Here is a 19,648-nt window from a genome sequence, read left to right as displayed (position 1 = left end):
ACTTGCAACACAAACAAGACAACACATTTGTACAATACAAAGTTAATGGGGTTATTTCATTTTTTTCCCCCCATTTGTGAATCATATTGTGTGCAACTTTGTTGAACAATTCAAGTCAAAATAGTGTTATTGGAGTAAAGATGAGGCAATCTGTGACTACTGTATGTGGATGTATGACTATGTATGTGAGTGAGACTTTATATTAAAAAAATACATTTGCAAGCCTTTTGAAATGTTCTGTTTCTTTGTGACTGATCTTGTGAATGAATGTTGAACATTGAGGCAATAGGAACTCCATCTTACACATATAGACTTGGTGGAATTTTCATTGTAATGGATAGACCAATCCTGTCCCAGGGACCTCACACTATAAATCCATAATGCAGACAGGCCAAATACTTTCCACCTCCTAGCCATATAAAGCACTGTATAAACAATATGAGAGGAAATCCCTTCATCTGTAGGCCTGTTGTTCTGCCCCTGAGCAAGGCAGTTAACCCACTGTTCCCCAGGGCCCCGAAGACGTGGATGTCGATTTTGGTAGCCCCCCGCACCTCTCTTATTCAGAGGGGTTGGGTTAAATGCGGAAGACACATTTAAGTTGAATGCATTCAGTTGTACAACGGACTAGGTATCCCCCTTCCCCTTTCCATGGATGCCCCCCGTAAAAAGAACTTCACTTCCCATGAGCCTGCGCTACCCAGTCTAGCCACAGCGAGGCAGTAGAGAGTTGCTGCTCGTCATAAGGAACGCTGAGCAACCTGCAGCTTGGAGATTTGAGAGGATAGACACTGTATCTAATTACGATCATGGACATTGCTTCACCTTTCCATATGATAGGCTGGGTGGAATTTTGAATAAGAGATGATTAGGTTGCTTAATATGTCTGCCAAACTATAACCTATGTCTGCTGTGAGGCTGCTGAGGTAGTCTCTACTATCCATGGCAGGCCGACTTGAGATGACTACATTGCAGTCGAACTGCGGAGAATTACAGATCTACAAATAACCTTGCCTTCCAAATAACTACTCACTATGTGATTAAGATGAGCAATTTTGCACATTGTCTCGCTCAAAGGGAACCCCCTTAAAAACAATGAGAGCGCTTTGCCTCGCTCAAACGCTAATCTGCAGCGGGGTGGACAACTGCAGTGCGGTATGGCCTCGGACGTGGTGGAGTGTTTAGGATGAGCTGTCCACGGTTGGTGGTGCTGAACGGGCAGCTAGCTGTTTGTACGTGTGAGGACCGCTGTCCCTGGTCCTGACCAATGTAGTGGCGCTGCCTGCAGAGCTGAAATTACCGCCTTCGCAAGATACCACACACCCAGCACAGTTTAGAATCAGGATTCGAGCTGCTTATTCACAATTGCAGATCATAATATCAATCTATAAACTACATTGTGTCAATCTATAAAATACATCTATAAACTCCAATAGCTACATTGTGTGCGTAATTCGTTCGCACATATTATTTACTGGTAAACTAGGCTACATACAATGTCACGTTAAGGCCAGAGTTTGGTTTAATACAATAATTTTATTGAGAATCCTCAACATTAAACAGAGAATAGGCTACATGGATAATAGTGTGTGAGAGTGAGAGGGGACACACACATGGGATCAGGAGGAAGCCATTCCCTAAGATTGCCAGCCTATCCATCAATCGTGCAACGTGAGGGACGTTCATTGCAACGAGATCATTGGCGAGGAAGAAGAACGTTAATCTAGGGCTTCCTCTGAATTCGGCCAATCAAAATCGAATGCGTTGTTCTCGTCTGTGTAGTATGCAGTGCGTGAAGCGTTGGTTCCTCCTGCGCAGCTAGATAGGTAGGATACAGTCCATCTGCCTCTGCCGTCTCCGTCCGCTTTCAGTGCTGCCGACTGCCATATTAATTACCATTCAGAGCTGCACCTCTGAACATCACCAAACTCGAAGATGGCGGCCCGGGTAAGATATTTTCTCGGTTGTTCAATATCTCTTTGTCGAAATAAACATTTTCTTTCGTTGTAAATAGAATACAATTCAGAGTGTGATGTATGGCTTCCAGATACGCGAAGGAAGGAGGTCGCCAGCTTTCAAATGGCAAGAATTTAGCTGCAGCAACGTTGCGCCTGAATGTCAAGTTCGACGTCCGCTCTGCTATTTCAATGCAGAATGTTTTTTTACGCCCTGGCATTCAGCTTGATAGGCACCCGCACAATCTGGTTTTGACGGGTCGCAGAAGAATCATCCTACAGTCAGCGCTAGGAAGCTATGGGCCTCTACAGCTAGCCACTGCATTAGCTGCGTGAATCGGTTGAAGCTATAATCCTGGATTTGACATGTCCTTTAGCCGACAAAATGCTTAAATGGGCAATTAAAACCTTTTATAGGATATCTGTGCAAAAAGTGCTTGTAATAATTTTGTGGAAAGCATATCACAGCAGCGCACGCATGCGTCCTTGTCCATAGCACGACCTCCTTGTCCATAGCACGACCTCCTTGTCCACAGCACGACCTATATACAGTAGCCTATGGCAGTTTTGTGAGTCCGTAGTATAATCTGTGCTTTCTTGCATTGGAAAGCTATTTTTGTGCTATCTAGATCATGGTTGGGCAAACCCCCTTTTGTATGCCCACGGATCAATTTCCAAATACATTTTTTTTTTAATTGGGGGGGGGGGGGGGACTCAGTCAGGGTCAACTTACTGTTGAGAGTTAGAATGGTGGAAGAAACAAGGTGTAATTTCAACACGGGGTTGTGGATCATCTGTTGTTCCCTTGTTAGGCCTATGTCAGTCACTGACAGTCACTTCATTAGCCCGTGTCAGCTTGCATTTGTTTGGTAAATTAGTCTTGCCAGCTATCTAAACGTGTAGTAATCATGGTCGAATTACCGACATGGTCTCCCCATTGATTTTGTTAGTCACTCCCACTCAGATATCATATTAAAAACTGCAAACATTTCTCTCCACTCTATGGCAAAATGTGTAGAATTGCACGAAATTAACTCTAAAACAAAAAAGGCCCCCACAAAAATAACCTATGGCCACCAAATTTCTTCGAGGCCTCCACCCCCATCAATGTTGCCTGTCCCTAATTAAGACGAAGCAGTGCATGACAAGCAACAACCTGTTGCCGATAGAGATGCATTCCAGCCAGGCAGCCACAACCTATAACAGGGGTAAACAACCCTGTTCCTGGAGTACCACAGGTATATATGCTATGCTCAACTTGAACAGACAGCCCCTGGCTGATGCATTTCGTAGATCAGCTTTGCCCTGCCTGGCCTGCTGATTTGGAGTGATGCCAGTGTGCTGCCAAATTCCTATTGGAAATATCTTATATCACTGGATTTTAATCACAGGATGGAGCACAGTTTAGAGCTGGTCGACTGTCAATTTATGCACCGCACCTTGTATGTATATAGGCCCATCACTATTGTTGATTGAAGCTCTTCTCCTGTCTCTCCCAGTTTAAAACCATTACATGTCGTGGAGATCTAAGCTTGCCCATTGAATTCACATAGCTCAAGGCAAAATTGTAATATAGGCGTGGCATAATAGCATGAGGTTTTCAAATCAAGGCCTATTCCATTGGTTGATGTTGTTGCCCGCCTGCATTATGCAAACGTGTATCCAGAAGACATCATTGGCAATACCCCTCTGTGGTTTGAGAATAAGGACTGAAAACCACGAGGATCACCTTTCCATTCTCAGTGGATCCTCTGTTGAAATATAGGCCTGTCTACAACAAGACAGCTTTGATTTGTCAGCAGGGTTTGCATCCAGCCTGGGCACCGTGGGCACACAGACAAGACCAGAGGTGCAATTTGTCAAAGTCTGACTAGCGCTGTTGTGTTCTTTTTAAACATCTCCGCCAGAGGTGTCTGTCACAAATTCCAGGGCCCTATGCACTGCTGAGTTACATGACAAGGCATTTTTTGGGTGAACCAAACATTTCCCCCTCCAGTGCTCTAGTGTAATAGCCCGAATGAAATTACAAGACAGTATTGAACATGCAATCTTTACACTATGAAAATAACATAAATTACATGATTTAATATAGTATTGTACTCCTTCTTGCCGTTAAGTGTCAAGGCAATGATTAGCTTTTGTACATTAGTTTACTGGACTCGGCAGTTCGTTTCAGTCGACAGACTTGTTTAAGGCAGCTGATGATACATTTTTAGTCAGTCGCAAGGCACGAGTCAACTGTGTCCACTGGCATTGGTCTCCCTCCTCCCCTCGCCCTTGCAGAGTGCACTGCACATTGTTGCTGGGCCTAGAGTGTCAGAGCTGCTGAGAGGGACATAGATGGTATCACAGACTGACAGCACACAGCGGACATTTTACAACAGAGGGAAATAGCCTACATGAATACCCCTTACAAAATGTTCTTACTAAGAGTGAAACATAAGAAAGGACGCAGAGTCACTATGAAGAGTAGACCTCGGGAATGTATACCGCAGATGGCTGTCAGAGAATAACCTTCGTTTGTGTACAGAACCAGTCAAAAGTTTGGACACACTACATCAAGGGTTTTTCTTTATTTTCTACTGTTTTCTACATTTGAGATAAATAGTGAAGACATCAAAACTATGAAATAACACATATGGAATCATGTAGTAACCAGAAAAGTGTTAAACAAATCAAAATACATTTTATATTTGAGATTCTTCAAAGTAGCCACCCTTTGCCTTTAATGACAGCTTTGAACACTCTTGGGATTCTCTCAACCAGCTTCATAAGGTAGTCAGCTTGTCACGCCCTGACCTGAGTATTCTTTGTTTTCTTTATATATTTTTATTAGTTCAGGGTGTGACATGGGTGATGTATGTGTTTTTGTACTGTCTAGGGTTTTTGTAGGTTTATGGGGTTGTTTACCATCTAGGTGTATTTAGGCAGCCATCTTCTTTGGGTATTTCGTGGGTTATTGTCTATGTCTAATTGCCTGTGTCTGCACTAGTATTATTATAGCGTCACGTTCGGTTTGTTGTTTTGTATAGTTTGTTAAGTGTCTATCTTTATTAAAAGTATAATGTATTCTAATCACGCTGCGCTTTGGTCTCCTCCATTCGACGAACGTGACACAGCTGTAATACATGTGTGCCTTGTTAAAAATTCATTTGTGGAATTTCTTTCCTTCCTTAATGCGTTTGAGCCAATCAATTGTTTTGTGACAAGGTATACAAAAGATAGCCATATATGGTAAAATACCAAGTCCATATTATGGCAAAAACAGCTAAAATAAGCAAAGACCCAGAGTTACCTCTGCTGCAGAGGATAAGCAATGGATATTAGACCGGTAGAAATCTGTCCTTTGATCTGAGATTGTCCAAATGTGAGATTTTTGGTTCTCTTTGTTAACCATTATTTTACCAGGTATATTGACAGAAAACACATATCTTGTACACCAAAGAGTTGCAGGGCAGAGGAGAAGAATGTGCCTATTTGAAAGTTATAACAAAATAAGTAGCTCACGACATGTTTCATTTTTGGAAAGTAGCTCTAACCATGGGTTCGATGCACACAGACCGCATAGACCACATTGAGGAATGTGCACAGCACAACGACGAGAGACTGGTTGGGGAAGTATGCCTAATATACTTTGAAGAACTAGTAAAATGATAACTCTGCAGCATACTTAGGCAGGCTAGCTTAGCTTAGCTAAATAGGATGACTAAGGACAGTACAGTATGGAGAGAACAGAGATAATGTTGGCTGGCTGCTACTGCCTGAGCAGAGATGAGATGATGACTTTAAGGAATACAAATAATAAAGTCATCAAATAAAAGCTAAGTAATATACACAATTGAAATATTTTATTATTTCATAGTAAATTTCTATTTTGTCTACCCAATGTCTACCCAATGTGGACCTGACGGAGACAATGGGATATTTAAAATATTTTGGCAATCCCCATAAAAAATCTCAAATAATTTTAATGTCATAATTTTTTGTGCATTTAATGTGAAAAAAGAAAACGGAAATCATAAAACCGGGATTATTTTTTTTTCATAATCGAAACGAAACCAAACCGAACTCGAAAATCACTAATCGCTCAGCACTAACATGATGAGACCAAGACCAGTTTAAACATAACAAGAACATGAACCAGAGGAGGGTTTAATGATGAGAGCATTTTAGCTCTCCACAATTAATTTAGCTAGGCTTCTGGTAAACTAATTATCTCATAACAGCATAGTGTCAAACATCAAACATCTCCCTTGCTGTTAGTCACGTGTTCAGTAATACACACCACTGTTGTATCTGACATATAACATTGGTCTCATTTAATTATTCAGTCTGCAGCTATGTTTTTTAAACCTCAGAAAAGTCACACGACAAAAACACTAGCCTCACTAATATTTATATAGGGGCCAATATATGCACAGCATATATTGAAAATGTTATAAACAACATGGGTTGTAAGTCTTTATAGCCATTTCTCCGCGATGCGTCGTGCCTAAGAACAGCCCTTAGCCGTGGTATATTGGCCATATAACATAAACACCCATGCCTTATTGCTGAATTATAGCCACATCTCTATATGTATATGTTATGTGCCTATATACACATATACATGTGTATGAGTGTACAGTGTGTGTGTGGGTGTCTGTGTAATATGTAATCCCTGTGTAGGGCCTTCATCTGTGTGAGTGTTGAGCTGCAGCTATATTTAGAGCGAGTGCCACTATGTGCCGTGGGGGTCATTGCAGTGGACCAGGCTTGAACAGTTCAAACACTCTTTTCATCAGACACACAATTCATCTGACAGTTGTGATGTGATTATGTTTAGACTGTACAAAACAAGAAGACCTCGTAGTGGAGTTGAGGTATTCTCTCGGATTCTGAGCAGGGTGATGAGCCGGGTGTTTTGTCTACGACAAGAGCAACCTTCAGATGTGTCCTCTTGCCCCGCTGTGATTGGTTCACTCGCTAAGCAGTCTGCCGGAGGCGGCAAACAAAGAGCTTGCAGCAGAATCAGCCAATGAGGACAAAGCAAAAAAAAAAAGAACTCATGTGAGTTTAATTGTATTGGAATGGAACCAGGAGGCATAAACATCCTTGGTAGCAAAATCTGCCTGATATATTTTGAAAAGCTTGAAGCTTCATTGCCCGGCTGGACATATGCAAAAAAATATATATTAAAAATTAATAATAATAATCATGTTGCAGTTATCTCTCATCTTTCACATTTGTCAGCTAAATTGTCACTCAAATATAGGATGGGAAATTCCCTACTGCACAACGTAGCCAAATTGCACAGAATAAATACAAGCACATGATCTTTTTTAATCTTCCTTCCTTACAAAACATGACATACCCTGCAGGTTTGATGTGTCTGCATGGTCTCTCCCTGCCATTAAATCTCTCCAACTTCAATGGAATTACTTTCCAGTAGGGGAAGACAGCCAAGAACTAACTTAAAGTGATTTATCTGAAATTGAAAAAGGAATTGGCTTTCAAACCTACCGTATTAGCTCAATGTCTTTAGCTGCTTCTGAATTCATAACACATACAGTTGAAGTCGGAAGTTTACATACTCCAGGTTGGAGTCATTATAACTAGTTTTTCAACCACTCCACAAATTTCTTGTTAACAAACTATAGTTTTGGCAAGTCGGTTAGGACATCTGCTTTGTGCATGACACAAGTCATTTTTCCAGCAATTGTTTACAGACAGATTATTTCACTTATAATTCACTGTATCACAATTCAAGTGGGTCAGAAGTTTACATACACTATGTTGACTGTGCGTTTAAACAGCTTGGAAAATTCCAGAAAATGATGCCATTGCTTTAGAAGCTTCTGATAGGCTAATTGACATAATTTGAGTCAATTGGAGGTGTACCTGTGGATGTATTTCAAGGCCTACCTTCAAACTCAGTGCCTCTTTGCTTTACATCATGGGAAAATCAAAAGAAATCAGTCAAGACCTCAGAAACAGAATTGTAGACTTCCACATGTCTGGTTCATCATTGGGAGCAATTTCCAAACGTCTGAAGGTACCACGTTCATCTGTACAAACAATAGTATGCAAATATAAACACCATGGGACCACGAAGCCATCATACTTCTCAGGAAGGAGAGATGAACGTACTTTGGTGCGAAAAGTGCAAATCAATCCCAGAACAACACCAAAGGACCTTGTGAAGATGCTGGAGGAAACGGGTACAAAAGTATCTATATCCACAGTAAAACAAGTCCTATGTTGACATAACCTGAAAGGCCGCTCAGCATGGAAGAAGCTACTGTTCCAAAACCACCATAAAAAAGCCAGACTACGGTTTGCAACTGCACATGGGGACAATGATCGTACTTTTTGGCAAAATGTCCTCTGGTCTGATGAAACAAAAATAGAACTGTTTGGCCATAATGACCATCGTTACGTTTGGAGGAAAAAGTTGGAGGCTTGCAAGCTGAAGAACATCATCCCAACCATGAAGCACGGAGGTGGCAGCATCATGTTGTGGGGGTGCTTTGCTGCAGGAGGGACTGGTGCACTTCACGAAATAGATGGCATCATGAGGCAGGAAAATGATGTGGAAATATTGAAGCAACATCTCAAGACATCAGTCAGGAAGTTAAAGCTTAGTCGCAAATGGGTCTTCCAAATGGACAATGACCCCAAGCATACTTCCAAAGTTGTGGCAAAATGACTTAAGGACAACAAAGTCAAGCTATTGGAGTGGTAATCACAAAGCCTTGACCTCAATCCTATAGAAAGTTCCTGGGCAGAACTGAAAAAGCATGTGCGAGCAAGGAGGCCTACACATCTGACTCAGTTACACCAGCTCTGTCAGGATGAATGGGCCAAAATTCATCCAACTTATTGTGGGAAGCTTGTGGAAGGCTGCCCGAAAAGTTTGACCCAAGTTAAACACTTTAAAGGCAATGCTACCAAATACTAATTGAGTGTATGTTAACTTCTGACTCACTGGGAATGTGATGAAAGAAATAAAAGCTGAAATAAATAATTCTCTCAACTATTATTCTTACATTTCACATTCTTAAAATCAAGTGGTGATCCTAACTGACCTAAGACAGGGAATTTAAAGTTTAAATGTATTTGGCTAAGGTGTATGTAAACTTCTGACTTCAACTGTATCCCTGTGCTGACTCTAAATGCCCTTCAAAATCTGACCTGTTGACTCGCTTACAATGGTTTCAAGTAAAGATTGGTGTAGGGAGAACTGATCCCAAATCAGTTTGTGAAATAGATTGTGTATGCACTTTTTCTGGTGCCATTCTGAGAATAACTGATTTGTAGACATAATATACTGGTAAGATTGCCAAACTACCATAGAAAAAGTAACGCCTCATTTGAAATTATTGCATAAATTATTGCAACTTGTGTCAAGTTGTCTTGATGCCCTTTGGGTGGTAGACCATTCTTGATACAAATGGAAAACTGTTGAGCGTGACAAACCCAGCAACTTCACAGTTCTTGACATAAACTGGAGCACCTGGCACCTACTACCATACCCCGTTCAAAGGCACTTATATCTTTCGTCTGGCTCATGCAACCTATGAATGGCACACATACACTATCCATGTCTCAAGGCTTAAAAATAATTCTTTAACCTTTCTCCTCCCCTTCGTCGACACTGATTGTAGTGGGCTTGACAAGTGACATCAGTAAGGGATCTTAGCTTTCATACTGGATTCACCTGGTCAGTCTATGTCATGGAAAGAGCAGGTTTCCTCAATGTGTTCTATACTCCGTTCAATTGTGTTTCTACTGTATACATCATTGGGTGAACCTGATGCACTTAAGCTGGCTAGAGGCATAGGTGAATGGCTCCTCCTACTGGTTGCATCCATGCATATCGATCTCCAGCACAGACATCTGAATGGATACCTCCCCCAGGACTCCATCGATCTCCAGCACAGACATCTGAATGGATACCTCCCCCAGGACTCCATCGATCTCCAGCACAGACATCTGAATGGATACCTCCCCCAGGACTCCATCGATCTCCAGCACAGACATCTGAATGGATACCTCCCCCAGGACTCCATCGATCTCCAGCACAGACATCTGAATGGATACCTCCCCCAGGACTCCATCGATCTCCAGCACAGACATCTGAATGGATACCTCCCCCAGGACTCCAGCTGATGGACTATTGAAAAGGGATTCCTGAAATAAGGCAGGATGAAAAAGCCCAGAGTGTTCTGTCCTACAAGACTGCAGGGCTGGGCGGGGCATCAAGATTTAGGATTGTGTGTGTGCGGTGTGTGTGTGTGTTTATACCGCAATCATAAGACGGATCAGTGAACACCCTCTTCTTAGTCCTGACTGCAGCGTACCACCACCAATGAGCCATTTGTGATATATGTTTTGAATACAGTCTTCGGGGGTTTGTGGGGCGTGACAACTTTGAATCCAAATGGTGTCTCATTAAATGCATTGAATTCTGTTATGAATGAAGGTATTTATGTTAAGGGTTTTATTCTTACTACATTTTCAAAACCATGGCATGTCTTGCTTGTTTGTGCATAATACAGCTCCTATTACCATTTTAATTAGCCATACATGACAGTAACCCTGGGGTTCCATCCATTCATCACATAAACTCACCAAAAATACGAAAGATTTCTGCTGAAATTCACATTAGTTCTCACATTAGGACAATATTTTATGTTTACAATGTGAAGAATGAATCTCTTCCTTATGTAAGATCTACATAAGACTGTTAAGCATATATGACCGACAAAAATGACAATACTACCAGATTTTGGGGTATAATTTATAGTAGACGCTTAGCTTGCTAAAAACTCACATTTCAAAAACAAGACTCTAGCCACAGACCAATTTATTTGGGCAGTGTAAATTCACTGACGTCAAAATGTCCACATGCTTTGGTGCAGTTCAGGACGGGAACAAAACTAAAGTGAGTGAAATAAATGATAAGAATGACCCCAACTCTGCCCCGCTCTGCATGCGCTTGCCACTTGCCACTGTCAAAGTGTCATTCCTTGGATTGTGAATCAATGCACCCGATGCTGCTTCAGCTCTCTGACAGACAGTGGTCCTGGCCTGTCTCAATTCTCTGTCTTATGTCCTCCTCTCCCTCTTTGCTTGCGTACGTTGGCCCCCAGGTCGTAATATTTTTCAAGGTATGTATGTAAGTCATTTCCTCATGTATGAACTCCCACGCCACCCGCTAAACGTCTAACAGCTTAATTGGACAGTCAGGCTTTACTGAAAGTAGCTTTATCCGCCTCGTCAACTCCCAGTGTCTATCGAAAGCACCCCCCCCCCCCCCCCCCGCTGCCACCGCTCTCACCCCTGGTAGTGACTGTCTCAGGAGAAACTATATCGATATGGTACATATCATCTGCCATTGCAGATCCATTGACGGAGTTGCAAATGCAGAGAGGGAAGATATTTGATTGAGTGCACAAGCAATTCATTATCATCCATTACTCCTCCACTGCAGTTTCACTAAGAGTGTACAGACCTACGCTTGAGCCCGGGGTCAAGCGGAAAAGCTTAAAGCCTATTTATTTGTCTTCTGGCTGAGCGAGCGCTGGCGGTATGGTAGATGAAGGGCTAGACTAGACTGCATGTGGTGATTTTAGAAATGGGGCAGGGCAGTGTGCCAGCACTGCAGTGCAATACGCACCTCTCTATTACTTACCACAACCTAAGCATTCCCTTCGCTCCCAAACATTGCGACTCCCGACACCCTCTGCCCTTTCTCCTTCGCTCTCCGCTCTCCAGCCGCCAGCGCTCAAATGTCAGACAAGCAAGCGTACATGACAGGCCCGCGTCTAACTATGAGTAAGCTAAATCAGAGATGGCTATGGCAAGCACATCTTCACCGGGTACGTTCGCAACCAACGTATAGGATTGTATAAAATCGAACTGAAATGAATGGCGATTAAAGGCCCAGACTAAGACCACACCTTATGACGCCCAGACGAAGATGCAACATATTTAGACCCAGACCAAACCTGTTGTTATATTAGTCCAACTTGGCTCTGACAAGTGATAGACTTGCGTGTTATTTCACTCATACATGGCCACATACAGTAACTGAAAAGATGGTATTCAAAGATGCATCTTGACATCATGAGTTGAGAATAAATGAAGACTGCGGTCTCATCATAGACCATCAACACAGACCCAGACCAAGACTGTTTTTAAATGGTCTAGACTAGTCTTGAGATAGAGGGTTCTCAATCTCCCCTGATTTGTCTTAAAAACTGGAGTTAGATCACTTTCTGGCTTTTTATTTGACTGGGCTAGTCAGTTAAAAACAAATTCTTATTTTCAATGAAAGCCTAGGAACAGTGGGTTAACTGCCTGTTCAGGGGCAGGCAGAATGACAAATTTGTACCTTGTCTGCTCGGGGATTTGAACCTGCAACCTTCCGGTTACTAATCCAATGCTCTAACCACTAGGCTACCCTGCAGCCCTGGAAAGTGTATTTTGTCGTCACAACAACCTTTTTGTAACATGGCCTTCTCTGGGATTCTTAATTGGAACAACATGTTCTTTCTTTTTCTCATCTTTTCTCTTTTAACTGAAAGTGTTCAGAGGTTTGTCTTGTGTACCAAAGGGAAGGCTCTGTACTGCATAGTGTCCTTGGTATGTTGTGACAGTTCACATGCGGTCTGGAAGCTGTGCTCTTAGCAGCAAACAAAGATTGGCGAGATTCATTTTCATTCTGTAACCTTTTCGCTCCGTGAATTGTGCGAACAGAGCTACGGAAGAGAATGTCAAAATGCCGTGGATCCGTGCGACAGTCTGACATAAGAGTGTAGAAACTCGCCAACAAGAATTGTGTTTTCGATAAGTTGCCGCGACTAAGAAAGAAGTGTTATTTTGCCTTTTGAATTTGCCTTTGGTTCCATTGTATTTTGTATGTCATCTGTCCATTCGTTCATTCACAGTCTTGTAACGACTGTAACAGATCCTAACAAATGAACTAACTAGCTAACTGTGTCGGCTGCTTGTTGCTGCTCTCTGGCGTTGTCTGTTTCAAGGCTGGTTTTATATATGCATTTGACTGTCTTGTGATGTTGGACAAACGTTGCTGTTGCCTAATGTGTTGAAATATGTTGAATTTACAGAGAAACTAAACATGATCAATGTTCCACCCAAAGAAATTCTGTGACATATCTACAGGATACTGTTGCATTGCAACAAAGTTGAATGGTTCATTATATACCCAAACACCATAGTGTGAACTACCAGAATTGAACTGGATGTTTCTTCATGATTTTTGATGAAAGTCAAAAGGTCATCATTGGTGTGTCTCCTGGTTGTTTCTTAGCCTCAGTCTCAACAAGGAAATCCAAGTTGCTTGATGATGCTACTAAATGTCAAATGAGTTTTCCTTTGGGAAATGGAAAGGAAATGCTGCGTCACCACTCAAGTACTGGAGTGATATCTCCACCTTATCCCACTTCCTTCTTCCCTCCTCTTCTCTTCTCTCTGTTAACTACCTTTTCCTCTCTCTCTCTCTCTCTCTCTCTCTCTCTCTCTCTCTCTCTCTCTCTCTCTCTCTCTCTCTCTCTCTCTCTCTCTTTTCTTTCTGTTCTCCACTGCAGACGATGCAAGCGGCACGATGCCCGACAGATGACCTGTCGTTGACAAACTGTGCTGTGGTGAGCGAGAAGGATCTGCAGTCTGGACAGTGAGTAATCACACTATACAGTGTAGCTCTCTGTAGTCTGGACAGTGAGTAATCACACTATACAGTGTAGCTCTCTGTAGTCTGGACAGTGAGTAATCACACTATACAGTGTAGCTCTCTGTAGTCTGGACAGTGAGTAATCACACTATACAGTGTAGCTCTCTGTAGTCTGGACAGTGAGTAATCACACTATACAGTGTAGCTCTCTGTAGTCTGGAAAATCACACTACATCAGGGATCCCCAACTGGCAGTTTTCTGAGCTTTTTTAAAGATCTTTTTTTCATTGTTGGACATAAAAAGACTGTAAAAACACCAGACAACCAGCTCCAAGTGATTTTCAATTTGGAAATCTGTTCCCAAGTATTGCTACGCATAATAGAGAGACACGTGAATGGATACAAACGTAAGCAAGGTTTGAATGATTATAGTTTGATTATAAAATATATTGAAAATATATTGATTATATTTTTAAAATCCCCCCCTGGCTGAATCTAGTTGATGATCCCTGGTCAACGTGCCATAGTCTGGTGTAGCGTTTACCACTTGGGACGGCACATGCCTTACAATAATGTATGTACGAGCCCTGTTTGAGCACAGTTTTGGCCACTCTGCCTTTGCTTCTCTGCACTGTCACACTATCTTCCCAATGTACCGTCAATATATATATATTTAAATATCGAAGGAGATCAGGTGTTTCAAAATGTTGAAGATTGCGCCTTAGCATTTATTTCAGTGTTCTCCCTAGATCTATTCTTACTTTAGGTGGAGTCCAGGGAGCAGATAGGTGTGGCTAATGTTGCCTAAGTAACAACAGGAGAAACGCGGTTCACATCGACTCTGTAAGGGCAGTTACAAATAAGCCATTGAAAAAAAGAGCACAGGTCCTTGCGTGTATTGGTGTGACGTACAGTGTAGCTCTCTGTAGTCTGGACAGTGAGTAGTCACACTATACAGTGTAGCTCTCTGTAGTCTGGACAGTGAGTAGTCACACTATACAGTGTAGCTCTCTGTAGTCTGGACAGTGAGTAATCACACTATACAGTGTAGCTCTCTGTAGTCTGGACAGTGAGTAATCACACTATACAGTGTAGCTCTCTGTAGTCTGGACAGTGAGTAGTCACACTATACAGTGTAGCTCTCTTGTAGTCTGGACAGTGAGTAGTCACACTATACAGTGTAGCTCTCTGTAGTCTGGACAGTGAGTAATCACACTATACAGTGTAGCTCTCTGTAGTCTGGACAGTGAGTAGTCACACTATACAGTGTAGCTCTCTGTAGTCTGGACAGTGAGTAATCACACTATACAGTGTAGCTCTCTGCAGTCTGGACAGTGAGTAATCACACTATACAGTGTAGCTCTCTGTAGTCTGGACAGTGAGTAGTCACACTATACAGTGTAGCTCTCTGTAGTCTGGACAGTGAGTAGTCACACTATACAGTGTAGCTCTCTGCAGTCTGGACAGTGAGTAGTCACACTATACAGTGTAGCTCTCTGTAGTCTGGACAGTGAGTAGTCACACTATACAGTGTAGCTCTCTGTAGTCTGGACAGTGAGTAGTCACACTATACAGTGTAGCTCTCTGTAGTCTGGACAGTGAGTAATCACACTATACAGTGTAGCTCTCTGTAGTCTGGACAGTGAGTAGTCACACTATACAGTGTAGCTCTCTGTAGTCTGGACAGTGAGTAGTCACACTATACAGTGTAGCTCTCTGTAGTCTGGACAGTGAGTAGTCACACTATACAGTGTAGCTCTCTGTAGTCTGGACAGTGAGTAATCACACTATACAGTGTAGCTCTCTGTAGTCTGGACAGTGAGTAGTCACACTATACAGTGTAGCTCTCTGTAGTCTGGACAGTGAGTAATCACACTATACAGTGTAGCTCTCTGCAGTCTGGACAGTGAGTAATCACACTATACAGTGTAGCTCTCTGTAGTCTGGACAGTGAGTAGTCACACTATACAGTGTAGCTCTCTGTAGTCTGGACAGTGAGTAGTCACACTATACAGTGTAGCTCACTGCAGTCTGGACAGTGAGTAGTCACACTATACAGTGTAGCTCTCTGTAGTCTGGACAGTGAGTAATCACACTATACAGTGTAGCTCTCTGTAGTCTGGACAGTGAGTAGTCACACTATACAGTGTAGCTCTCTGTAGTCTGGACAGTGAGTAATCACACTATACAGTGTAGCTCTCTGTAGTCTGGACAGTGAGTAATCACACTATACAGTGTAGCTCTCTGCAGTCTGGACAGTGAGTAGTCACACTATACAGTGTAGCTCTCTGTAGTCTGGACAGTGAGTAGTCACACTATACAGTGTAGCTCTCTGTAGTCTGGACAGTGAGTAGTCACACTATACAGTGTAGCTCTCTGTAGTCTGGACAGTGAGTAGTCACACTATACAGTGTAGCTCTCTGTAGTCTGGACAGTGAGTAGTCACACTATACAGTGTAGCTCTCTGTAGTCTGGACAGTGAGTAATCACACTATACAGTGTAGCTCTCTGTAGTCTGGACAGTGAGTAGTCACACAATACAGTGTAGCTCTCTGTAGTCTGGACAGTGAGTATAGGACGTCACCACGTCAGTAAAGGAATGTGAGGGATTTTTAAAATGTATTTTACCTTTATTTAACTAGGCAAGTCAGTTAAGAACAAATTCTTATTCTCAATGACAGCCTAGGAACAGTGAGTTAACTGCCTGTTCAGCGGCAGAACGACAGATTTGTACCTTGTTAGCTTGGGGATTTGAACTTGTAACCTTCCGGTTACTAGTCCAATGCTCTAACCACTAGGCTACCCTGCTGCCCCATACAGTGATGGAGTAAAGACATGAGTCTGGTTGATGTAATTCAGTATAATGTCTTAATTTAGCACGAGTTGTAAGTATACGATTGAACAGTTGCGACAAGGATAACGTTGGAAAACGATAGTTAAATCTGAAAAGTGAGTTAGTGTTGAGATGGAGATGTGGAGATGGAAAACACTGCGCCAAAGTTTTGACAGCTACAGTGAGCCTGCTACGCTAGGTCCACGCTGGACCAGGTGGTTGATGGCGGATGGTAAAGGATTAACACTGTCCTGTGACGTTGATCCGGTTACAAAACAACGGAGGAGAGCTTTGCTTCTACGTCAGGCTGGGACAGATGTGCAGGACATTTTCTTCACACTCGCAGACACCGGAGAACCAACGGACAACGTCATGCCTCGAACACACCGACAGTGAGCACACCGACAGTGAGCACACCGACAGTGAGCACACCGACAGTGAACACACCGACAGTGAACACACCGACAGTGAGCACACCGACAGTGAGCACACCGACAGTGAACACACCGACAGTGAGCACACAGACAGTGAGCACACCGACAGTGAACACACCGACAGTGAACACACCGACAGTGAGCACACCGACAGTGAGCACACCGACAGTGAACACACCGACAGTGAACACACCGACAGTGAACACACCGACAGTGAGCACACAGACAGTGAACACACCGACAGTGAGCACACCGACAGTGAACACACCGACAGTGAGCACACCGACAGTGAACACACCGACAGTGAACACACCGACAGTGAGAGTGAAACGTGCAAAATAGGACGCAGCATCATCTAGATATGTATGCAATAAAAGTTCCACATTCATCAGCTGCTACCATTTCTGTCAAGCCGTCCACGCTTATGCACCACACCGAACGTACTGCAACTGCCTCTGCAACGCAATGCTGCAAGGCGAACGCAGAGTTTCATTGGAAATGAATGTATTTCTGGCGTACCAAAATGCCAAAATTGCGCTGCCGGTGTGTTCTAAGCGTCAGGGCTGTGGTTGTGTTAAACGCATCATACTTCGTGCCACAGGTCAACACAGCGTTCGCGAGAGACAGACATTTTATCAACTGACACAGAACACTGGTGAGACAGTTCAGCAATGTGTTACTCGTCTTAGACAAGCGGCTAAAGACTTTGCTGGAGATAAGGACAATCAGATTAGAGATGCCATACTTAGCAAGTGTAATACTGAATATGTGCGAGGAAAACTGTTGGAGGGCCCTGGGCTAACATTAGCACAATGTTAAAGAATTGAAGTGCAAATGGCCGCCATGCATGCGAGAACAGATGCTAAAGATAATGAGACCGTGCATCATGTTTTCAGAAAGGAGAGGAAATATCACAAAAACGGCTGAGACAGGATGAAAAAGGAAAAGACCAGTAAAATGAGAACTGTAACTCTGTAACTGACCCCATTCTCAGTGGGAGGGAACAGTTTACTCATGCTAATTGACTCTGGGGCCCACGAGTGATATAGTAGAGGCGAGCACATGGGGAAATATCGAAAATAAGGCGCCGTTCATCACGGACTGATAAAAAGCTATATGCATACTCATCAGGCCATGCCATTATCAGTAAAAGGGGGTTTCACGTGCCAAACGTGCCTGAGTTCATTGTAATATGTGGACGCGGAGTACCGTTGCTAGGTAAAGAGACTGCCATTCAATTGGGTGTGTGACAGATGTAAGAACTCCGATATAACAGCAATACCCCAGGTTGTTTGACGGGGTGGGTAAGATAAACACAAAGCAGATCAACCTACATGTTGATCAAATGGGACACCGGCAGCACAGGCCGTTCGGTGTGTACCATTCCACCTGAGAAGCTGTGGAGAAGAGAGAGAGGAACTACAAAGCATGGACTTAATGGAGAGAGTGAAAGGTGCCACACCATGGGTGAATCCGGTAGTGGTGGTGCCACACCATGGGTGAATCCGGTAGTGGTGGTGCCACACCATGGGTGAATCCGGTAGTGGTGGTGCCACACCATGGGCGAATCTGGTAGTGGTGGTGCCAAAACCGGTCGGTGACGTAAGACTGTGTCTTAACATGAGACAAGCAAACACAGCAATCATTTGTGACAGGTACCCAATCCCCACAGTAGGTGAACTTTTGCATGGAATGAATGGGCCTGTCATGTTCAGTAAACTGGATCTTAAATGGGTCTATCATCAATTGGAGTCGAGAGGCATAGCGACGTTTGCAGTGCATAACGGGATATACTAATATAAAAGACTCACATTTGGAGTTTCATCGGCGAGCGAGCAGTAGCAACATGAAATCGCAACAGCACTGGCAGGCATCGGGGGCGACGTATCGGATGATATCATCGTCCAGGCCCCAGACAAGGTGACCCATGACCAGCGGCTACATGCTGTCCTCAACAGGCTGGGGAACTGTGGGCTGACTCTCAACTCAGAGAAATGTCAGGTCAACATGGACAAATTGGTGTTTATGGGCCATGTTACACTCATAGAAAGGCGTAAGGCCCAGAGCTGAACGAGTGAGAGCAGTGGTCGAGGCCAGGGAGCCTGAGACGGCATCAGAGGTTCCTTGCTTTCTAGGTTCAGTGGGCTGCAGCAGTAGGTTTATTGCCCAGTTCTCTACACTCTCAGAGCCTCTGCGGAAGTCGACCAAGAAGGGAACAACATTCAACTTCGGACCGGAGGCATTTTGGACATTTAAAGAGTAACTGGCTGAAGCCGCGACACTCGCATACTTTGACAAAGACGCGCCCACGAAAGTAATAGCAGATGCAGGACCAGTGGGCCTAGGAGCTGTTCGTGTGCAAGAACAACAAGGATAAATTGTTCCAGTCTGTTATGTGAGCAAGTGTCTGTCAGAGTGTGAACGTAGATATTCACACACTGAACGTGAGGCCCTTGCATTGCTTTGGGCTTGTGAAAGGCTTCATCAGTTTGTACACGGCAGGGAATTTGATCTAGTGACTGACCACGAGGCTTTAGAGGCTATTTACAGTCCTCGCTCAAAGCCATGCGCTCGCATCGAACGGTGGGTGCTGAGACTCCGACCCTATGACTTTCGAGTTGTCCACATGCCGGGGAAAAACAACACCGCTGACCCTCTGGTCTCGTCTAATTGGGAAGACTGCAGTGAAAGACTCACACACACATAGAACAGAGGACTATGTAAGATTTGCGGCTGTGAACGCGACTCC

The 19,648-nt window shown here is 43.4% G+C and overlaps 1 protein-coding gene across 2 annotated transcripts in view; it reads left to right on the top strand.

Annotated features, from left to right (window-relative positions):
• The first annotated feature begins 1,795 nt into the window (after positions 1–1,795).
• LOC115110065 (vesicle-fusing ATPase-like) overlaps positions 1,796–19,648 on the top strand; it is a 32,659-nt gene continuing 14,806 nt past the window's right edge. For both annotated transcript variants that reach the window (XM_029635404.2, XM_029635405.2), the window contains exons 1-2: positions 1,796–1,947; positions 13,550–13,635. In XM_029635404.2, the coding sequence (XP_029491264.1) occupies positions 1,936–1,947; positions 13,550–13,635 (98 nt within the window). In that variant the 5' untranslated portion in view covers positions 1,796–1,935. The remainder of the gene's footprint in view (positions 1,948–13,549; positions 13,636–19,648) is intronic.

Source organism: Oncorhynchus nerka, linkage group LG26 (assembly GCF_034236695.1).
Source record: "Oncorhynchus nerka isolate Pitt River linkage group LG26, Oner_Uvic_2.0, whole genome shotgun sequence".
NCBI classification, from domain to species: domain Eukaryota; kingdom Metazoa; phylum Chordata; class Actinopteri; order Salmoniformes; family Salmonidae; genus Oncorhynchus; species Oncorhynchus nerka.
Note: the sequence above shows the minus strand (reverse complement) of the source record. Positions and strands in the feature narration are given on the sequence as shown.